Here is a 9,569-nt window from a genome sequence, read left to right as displayed (position 1 = left end):
AAACATCGACCAGCTGCCTCCTGCACGCCCCCTACTGGGGATGTGCCCGCAACCAAGGTACATGCCCTTGACCAGAATCGAACCCGGGACCCTTCAGTCTGCAGGCCGACGCTCTATCCACTGAGCCAAACCGGCTTCGGCGATATTACTCTTTTATTAGTATAGATCAGTGGTCGGCAAACTCAACAGAGCCAAATATCAACAGTACAACGATTGAAATTTCTTTTGAGAGCCAAATTTTTTAAACTTAAACTTCTTCTAATGCCACTTCTTCAAAATAGACTTGCCCAGGCCGTGGTATTTTGTGGAAGAGCCACACTCAAGGGGCCAAAGAGCCGCATGTGGCTCAAGAGTTGCAGTTTGCCGACCACGGGTATAGATGATTCAAATACACAGGTGTTAGCATTGACTAGTTTATTGCTATTCAATGTGTAGCAAGAATCACTTGCATTGTGTTGTGATAAGTGACAACCGTTTTCCTGGGCTGAGAGTTCTAACTACTTCCACAGACTCTTTTTAGCCAATGATAAAACACTGGTATAAGAGGGTGTTCCTACTGTAGGGCAGGGGGTGTGCCCTCTCTCAAACTGTACCAAATTGTTCAAGTAAAGGGTAAAGAGAGAGTAAAGCAGAACCAAGATGCTACTGACCCTCTAACTGCAGGCACATAATCAAACTATATATGCAAACTATTATGAAGGGTGAGAGGTTTCTGTTAAAAATCAAACCCTCAACAGGGTTAGTCTTACCTATTTGGTGTTAGAGCTAATCATTACCTCTTGCATGAACCTTTTATGGCCTTATACATAGGAATTCCTTTTATTTTATTTTAAATTTTTATTTATTGATGAGAGAGAGAAAGAAGGAGAAGGGGGGGAGAGGGAGAGAGGGAAACTTCTGTTGTTCTACTTATTTATGCACTCATTGGTTGCTTCTTGTGTATGCCCTGACCTGGGGTTGAACCCACAATCTTGGTGTGTAGGGATATACTCTAACCAACTGAGCTACCCCAGCCAGGGCCATAGGAATTTTTTATACAAACAAACAAAAATTTTACTTTTTCTTTATTTTTTAAAATATTTTTTTATTGATTTCAGAAAGGAAGGGAGAGAGTGAGAGAGATCAAAACATCAATGATGAGAGAGAATAATTGACTAGCTGCCTTATGCATGCCCCCTATTGGAGATCAAGTCCACAACCTGGGCATGTGCCCTTGGCCAGAATCGAACCTGGGACCCATCAATCCGATGCTCTATCCACTGAGCCAAACCGGCTAGGGCTTACTTTTTCTTTTCTCTTCATCATTTGTTCTATAATTATTCTTTATTTCAAAATAAATTATCATTCTGTGTCATGTTATCAGCATTGCATGCACATCACCTTTACTAGCAAGTTAAATTCCAAAAATGGTGTTTTTATTTCTGTAGTAGCTTCACTAATACAGGGCCGCAGGCCACTACTAGCTTAACTTCATGCAAATTAGAAGATGGTATGTTATCCTCAATGCTTGTAGTGCCACCTTCTGGAAAGTCATAATAAATATGCGAATCAATGAAGTCTGTGACAGAAAAGGTGCCCACTGTGGTTGTATGGTGAACAACCTGCAAAATGTACCCAGGGTCCAGGGAGTCCTAGCAAGGTCACCTGATTTTTTAAAAAATATACATTTTATTGATTTTTTACAGAGAGGAAGGGAGAGAGATAGAGAGTTAGAAACATCGATCAGCTGCCTCCTGCACACCCCCACTGGGGATGTGCCCGAAACCAGGGTACATGCCCTTGACCGGAATCGAACCCGGGACCTTTCAGTCTGCAGGCCAACGCTCTATCCACTGAGCCAAACAGGTTTCGGCTCACCTGGTTTTCTTGAAAAGAATGTGTTGCGGGTTTCTCGTCCTTTTCAGAGAGGGACTATGATTATCTCATTAGTTTCATAATAAGCATCTGGTTCTGAGTTTGGCCCCCATCACTGATGGGCATTAACAGCAAGAGACTTCTACACTCCTTTGATATTGGTTCAGGTCAATGAAAAAGGAATCTATTTTATATATCTGTGAAAGGATTTTTGCCACATTTCTAAAAACCCTGTGACGATTGTCAGGCACAACTACTACATTTTAAACTTACCATGGAAATTTGGTAGGCTGTGGCTACCTCTAAGCTGCTCAGTCCTCCCCTATTTCCTCCACTGGCTTTGAATTTAAGGGAAATGAGACACTTTGAATCATTCTGATCATATGGAAGGCGAATTGTTCATATGTCTCTCCTAAATCATCTCAGGGACTGGAGGTACATTTTTTTGTGGTGGTGATGGAAACTTTTCTCCTAAAACTGGAAGTGTGGAATTTCCAACCTTTGCAATTGCAGAACTCTATTTTAGGCCAACAGTTACGTGGCCTATAGGTGACTGTGAAGGTTTGTATGTGTGGTGGTATTTAAGGAACTTATGAGAAAAGCTAGTGTTTATTGAACATCTTTTGTAAGCTGGGTTCATAGTACCTTTATTCACCTGCAACCCAATCAGTTAGGTATTTTCCTCACTTGAGAGGTGAGGAAAGAGGTAGAAAAGAGATACAGGGCAGGGTGGGGATTTAGCACAATGTCTTACTGATGTCAAAGTGTGTGTATTTTTTTCTATTCTAGCCTCTAGGCCAGGGGTCCTCAAACTTTTTAAACAGGGGGCAAGTTCACTGTCCCATAGACGGTTGGAGGGGAGTCGGAGAGTGCGGCGCACATTCCACACATGTGCACTGCGGGCCCGGGATGAGTCGGCTGCTAAGCAGGACTGGCAGCGGCGGCAAAAACACCCGGCGGGCTGGATAAATGTCCTTGGCGGGCCGCATGTGGCCTGCGGGCCGTAGTTTAAGGACCCCTGCTTGGCCTTTGCTAGGAGAAAACCACAGCTTGTTTCTTGTCTGGAGCCCAGAAAATCCCTCTGTTCATTGCTTCTTGTGTTGCAGCTTCCTGTTGTATTTTGCATTTATTTAAAAACAAAGCGATATTGGATGTTAAAATACACATTTACTGGAGAGCTTTTAACCTAAAAAGTCTAAAATTGCAATTGTTGACCTGCCTGGCTGGATGCTCTGAATCCATTTGTGTAAATATTGCTGGCTTTTGTGGATGTTGGGTTGGATATCATCTTTGCAAAGCGAACATTCACGAGTAGCTAGAATGCAGTTTGATCTCTCCAAAGTAAAAGCCTCAGGAACAAATGGTGGACGTTTGTACCTCAGACCAGACAATCCTCTGAGCACCTGGTTCTTAGGGAAAAGTGCAATAAAGGCCACAGCCAGATAAGGGGTCCCAATGACCAAAGCAAGATTCCTCTGTGTGTGTGTGTGTGTGTGTGTGTGTGTGTTTTGTTTTTGTTTTACTATTTTTTTTTTTAATTGATTGCAGAGAGGAAGGAAGAGGGAGAGAGAGATAGAAACATCAATGATGAGAGAGTCATTGATTGGCTGCCTCCTGCACGACCCCACTGGGGATCGAGCCCACAACCCGGGCATGTGCCCTTCACCGGAATCGAACCTGGGACCCTTCAGTCCGCAGGCCGATGCTCTATCCACTGAGCCAAACCGGGTAGGGCTTGTTTTACTATTTTAGAAATTGTAATTTTTTCACTATTTTGATGCATAGCATCAAATTTACTATTTTAGCCTGGCCGGTGTTGCTCAGTGGTTGAGCATCAATCTATGAATTAGAAGGTCACGGTTTGATTCCTGATCAGGGCACATGCCCGGGTTGCAGGGTTGATCCCCAGTAGGTGATGTACAGGAGGCAGCTGATCAAGTATTCTCTCTCTCATCATTGATGTTTCTAGCTCTCTCTCTCCCTCTTCCTTTGTCTCTGAAATCAATAAAAAGATATATTTTTAAAAAGAATAATAGATTAATAGATAGATGAATAACCAGAAATGCTTTATATCTCATATTTTCAAAAAAGCTTTCATTTAATAAGTCCACTACTGGTCAATTTCCTTTAAAGAGAAGTATCCTAAATACTTCTTATAATATGAGTGAATTTGGGAAATAAGACAACACCTTGTCAGAAAGCACAACTATGGACAAAGTAAGACTTATCCACATGCAGTAAGTAATGTCTTCGTGAACTCACCTGAACCTAACAGCTTACTTCATTAGTATTTGTTTTACTATCCAAGATTCTTCTTTTACAGGTATTTGATTTTACTATCATAGACTTGACATCGGAGACTGATGAAATTCCAGATATTATAGCTTTGGAAGAAGAGGATGGATCAAATCATTCACACGCTAATAACCCTGAGTCCTTTCAGGGAGAAATGTTGAAAAACTAACAAGAAAATATTTCTTTGAAAACAAAATTTGTGTCATATTAAACTTCATGTTTGCTCATGTGTTTATTCCTGTGGCTTTGGAGATTAATCTTTTGGGGGTTAGTCTATTTTTTTTTTATTATAGGGCTTAATTGTAATGAAACCTGGATCTAAACTTTTATAAGAGATCCTAGTTCTGTATCATATATCATTTAATAGAATCCTACGAAGTTTAATCATTGAAATGCCTGCAATAAAAATTGGTCTGTATAATCGTGAATTGTGTGTGTGTGTTTGTATTAATAGAGTGAACATTTTGTGTGTGTGTGTGTGTGTGTTTTGTTTTGTCTCCCAGGATTCATTTCTGCTTCTTTTGGTATCAGAAATTTTGTATCTTTTTTAAAAAAATGTTTTTATTGATTTTAGAGAGAGAGAAAGTGAGAAAAACATTGAAGTGAGAGAAACATTGATTGGCTGCTTCCTGCACGCCCCCCATTGGGGATTGAGCCTGCAACCCGGGCATGCGCCCTGACTGGGAATCAAAAATGACCTCTAGGTGCACAGGATGATGCCCAACCAACTGAGCCATACTGGCCAGGCCAGAATCTTTGTGCCTTTTGGGTTGGGGGAGGGTGTCTCAGTCAAGGGTTTTTGCTTTTCCCTAGCCTAGGTGTGGGCACATGACTGGAAACAGGTCAACTGGGAGAAAGCATATCATGATTGGTAAAGATTTATGAACTTTTAATTAGACTCAGGGTTCTAATCTTGGCTCTGCCACTTACTAGCTGTGTGACCTTAAACAAGTTATTTAATTTCTGTGTACCTCAATTTCCTCATCTGTAAAATGGGGGTAATAGTAGGTTTGTCATAAAGAATCAAAAATCAATTGAAATTTGTAAAAAACTCAGAGCAGCCCTGACTGGTTTGGCTCAGTGGATAGAGCGTTGGCCTGCGGACTGAAAGGTCCCAGGTTCGATTCCGGTCAAGGGCATGTACCTTGGTTGTGGGCAGGAGGCAGCTGATCGGTGTTTCTCTCTCATCGATGTTTCTAAGTCTCTATTCCTCTCCCTTCCTCTCTGTAAAAAATCAATAAAATATATTTAAAAAAAAAACTCAGAGCAATGGCTGACATAAAGCAGCATTACTTAAGTATTAGTTAAGTAAACTGTAGAAACAATGGCCAACCAAGAAGCAATAAGCATCCCTAGTGTTCAGGTTGTAGTTTTTAAAAAATATATACGTTCTTATTGATTTTTAGAGAGAGAAAGAGGGAAAGGGATAGAGACATTGATCCGCTACCCCCTGCATGGCCCCTACTGGGGAACAAGCCCACAATCCAGGCATGTGCACTGACTGGGAATTGAACTGGTAACCTCTTTGGTTCTTAGCTTGATGCTCAACCACTGAGCCACATCAGCCAGGCCAGGTTGTAGTTTTGAAATATCTTTTCCAACTAAAAGAAATCAGCGCTTCCTGGAGAAATTACTGATTCCAGTTATGAAGAAATGTACAAAGTAAGCTTTGAGCTTTTTGTTATTGCAGGTAGCAAGGAAGCCAATTTTAAGAGATTCCCATTGACCAAAGATGGGCAATCTTGAACTTCAATAAAGAAATAATTTCAATAGCTTGAACCCCATCAAATATGAACCCCACACAATCTTCAAATATACAATCTAATTGGTCACCTTCAGGGAATAACAAACCAATTCTTTATCTTGAAAACTGGTAAGTAAAGGAAAAGGAATCAAGAATTTAGCCTTCCTTATATATTTACCACTAGGTAAACAAATGGTAAAGAGGGAAAATTTCTCTCATAAAAGTATTGCCACTAACAAATGAAAAATAAATGATACCGTATCAGTTTGAGGTGCTACAACAAATTACCTTAGACCGAGTGGTTTAAACAAAAAACATTTATAGCTCACAGTTCTGGAGGCTGGAAGCTTGAGATCAGGGTGCAGGCATGGTCGGCTTTTGATGAGTGTCCCTTTCCAGGGTGCAAAAAGTCAACTTCTCTTTCTAGCCTCAGATGGTGGAAAGAGCAAGGAAGGACACTGTCTTGTGACTCTTAGGAGAGCAGTAATCCCATTAATGAGGGTTCCACCCTTGTGATCTCCTCTAATCCTAATCACCTCCGAACTTTTAATACAATCATATTTGGGTTTTAACATATAAATTTGGGACATGGGCACAAGTATGCAGTCCATGACAAATGATAAATTAGAATTGCATCATTTTGCAATTCCCAGTGAATTAAGGTATTTATTTTAAAAATATATTTTTTATTGATTTTGGAGAGGAAGGGAGAGGCAGAGAGAGAAACATCAATGAGAGAGAATCATTGATCGGCTGCCTCTTGCACGCCCCCTACTGGGGATCAAGCCAGAAATCTGGGCGGGTGCTCTGACGCAAATCTAACCTGGGACCCTTCAGTCCACAGGCTGTCGCTCTATATACTGAGCCAAACCAGCTAGGGTGTCATTGGGATTTTGATGGGGATTGCACCATCACCTAATCTTGCCAAAGGGATCATACATGAGTTTGAACAACCTCTGGATCCAGGTGCCAATTTGAAAATTTGAAGGACAGAGAGTGGAACATATTGAACTGCACTGTGAGGGTGCTCTCTGAATATTAAATTATATTATTAAAACAAACCAACAAACCTTGGAAAGACAAAAAAAAAAAAAAGCCAAGATGAATATAAAAAGGGCGAGACTAAATTATAGTGTGTAGGCAAGCACACTGGGATGGTAAAACTACAAGACAAGGAAAGTGATTCCCTACAAAAGTGACAATAGTGGTTACTTTTTGGCAGAGGGACTGGAGTTGTATTTTGTCAACATAAGGAATGTCCAAACCTGGAGAGACTTTTTATGAGTTTGAGATAAAGTGATGACATTGCTGGAAAGCAAGATCTCCTAGACTTAGGAGAATGACAGTTTTGCAGTTACCTTTATACATCTGGAATTAAGGAGGGAACCTAAAGAAGATTACATGAAGGTGGGAAAAAGTAAGGCAGGGAAATCACTATGATTGGATTACTGGATAGTTAAGAGATATGCTCTGTCCATGGTAGTTACATTTCTGAGGTGCGTCTGAAAAAGTGGCATTTTAAAGGTGTGTTAACCTAGCATAGACCTAGACTAAGGTGACCAGATTTTAACATTGGTAAAGCGGGACACCATTGACGGAGAGAGGATTCTTGATTAAAAATTTGGTCTATATTGTAATCGCTTTTGTTTTTTTTTTAAATATATTTTATTGATTTTTTTTTTACAGAGAGGAAGGGAGAGGGATAGAGAGTTAGAAACATCGATGAGAGAGAAACATCGATCAGCTGCCTCCTGCACTCTCCCTACTGGGGATGTGCCTGCAACCAAGGTACATGCCCTTGACCGGAATCGAACCTGGGACCTTTCAGTCCGCAGGCCGACGCTCTATCCACTGAGCCAAACCGGTCAGGGCGCTTTTGGTTTTTTTAATAAAAGGAAATTCACTTCTTAGATCATCGTTGAATTTGCATCCTCTTTTCTTACTCATTATGTTAAAAATCTAAAAAAAATAATTTAAAATTATATTATAAATTATTATGTACATATTGCTTAAAAACACAGTAAGTAGGTACATAATTACATGAACATATTTTATTGTTAGTTTGTAAATTAAATTAATTTGATTGTTATAAAGTAACTATATTTTAAAAATTATTTTAATTTTAATCCTATATTTCTTTCTAAATAATAACAATACTAACTTGTATTATTTTTCCTCTGAATTTGCTGTAACGTAAGTCGTAAGTGTCACTTTCAAGGCCGGCGCTAGACTTTTTGCCGCCACTATAAAATATAAATAATACGAGTACTGTCTGCTAAATTCAAGAAAACTTATGTATTTATGAAATAAATAAATTACTTACCTAAATTATCTGAATAGCTGATTTGTAATGACATCACTTGTTTAACTAGCTTACTAGCACGCTGTACGATGTGTATTGTCTGAGTGACAGTTACAAAATGTTTTCGTCGTTGCCAATCCCAAAAAATGCCATTGTTCATTAAGTCCAAACAATGGTGGTCGAATTCTAACAACTGATCAGCAATGCGAACTTTGATAAGCAGTTCTCGATAATCAGTTCTCAACAATTATTTGTTATTATTAAAGTTTAACATGATAAAATTAACAAAAATAATATAAAACTCATATCCTGGCTAAATAGCCACATGGCTGCCGAAAACTGTATATTCCCTTCCAGTTCTCCCGCTTGTCGTGCATTCTTTCCAAAAACCGGGACTTTTTAAAACGCCGCGGGACGCGGGACAAATTGTTAAAAATCGGGACTGTCCCGCCCAAAGCAGGACGTCTGGTCACCTTAACTTAGACTCAGAGGTTAGGTGACTTGTTCAGGGTCACACAGCCAGTGAGAATAGCTGAGGATGGAACCCAGTGCTTTTTCCACTACACGGAGCCACAGTCCAGCGCCCCCGGCTTCCATCCCAGGAACTAGGTCTATCGGAACAAAAGGAGCCCCAAACAAAGCCCTGCGTTCAGAAAGCGCGAAGCGGAAAAGCTGCTTAAGCGACCTATCGCGATTGCGCAAGCGCCAGAGAGTTCGCTGGCCACGCAATGCGCTGTGGATCTTGTAGTTTCTCCGCTGGGCCTGGCGGGAACGGACCCGAGGGAAGAGCGCACTGCATGGCGGGAGTTAGAGTCGGCCGCGGAGTTCCCTCCTCCCCCGGAAGCCAGGCGGCGCGCGCGGACCGCTCTGCTGGAAGCGCGGGAGTCTTGGTTTGGGGAGGCTTAGGCAGCTGAGCTGTGCTACGGTCAGAGAGGCCCCATTTTCCTGAGACTTTACGGCCCGGCGAGGCGAAATGGCCCCGGGCTAGAGAGGCCCAGGCGGTGGCGATGCAGGGCCGCCGCGACCCCAGGCTGCCTGCAGGGAAGGAGCCTGAGGGCGCTCGGAGTCGTTGGGGCCTTTGCTTTCTTCCTTGGCAGTGACAGCGCCTGCTACGAAGATGAGCTTCTCCCGCGGCCCCTCTTTCAAGAAGGAGCATCTTTGGATGTATCTGCAGACGCTCGGCTTCGAGCCAGGCCCAGCCGCCACTGCCTGCGGAAAGGTGGCGTCACACGCGCACCTCGGAGTGTAAGGAGGCCGGCGGCGGGGGGGGGGGAGCCCGAGCCTGGGCGGGCGGATGACCCGCCCTTGCGCGGACCCGCCGGCTGATGGGTGAATCTAGGCTTAGTGGTAGTGTCTTCCGGGCTCCGGCTACAA

General features: G+C 42.1%; 1 protein-coding gene across 2 annotated transcripts in view; it reads left to right on the top strand.

Annotated features, from left to right (window-relative positions):
• Positions 1–9,049: 9,049 nt before the first annotated feature.
• Positions 9,050–9,569, top strand: part of HAUS6 (HAUS augmin like complex subunit 6) — a 43,238-nt gene continuing 42,718 nt past the window's right edge. For both annotated transcript variants that reach the window (XM_079790682.1, XM_079790680.1), the window contains exon 1: positions 9,050–9,440. In XM_079790682.1, the coding sequence (XP_079646808.1) occupies positions 9,313–9,440 (128 nt within the window). In that variant the 5' untranslated portion in view covers positions 9,050–9,312. The remainder of the gene's footprint in view (positions 9,441–9,569) is intronic.

Source organism: Cnephaeus nilssonii (genome assembly GCF_951640355.1).
Source record: "Cnephaeus nilssonii genome assembly, chromosome: 14".
NCBI lineage: Eukaryota > Metazoa > Chordata > Mammalia > Chiroptera > Vespertilionidae > Cnephaeus > Cnephaeus nilssonii.
Note: the sequence above shows the minus strand (reverse complement) of the source record. Positions and strands in the feature narration are given on the sequence as shown.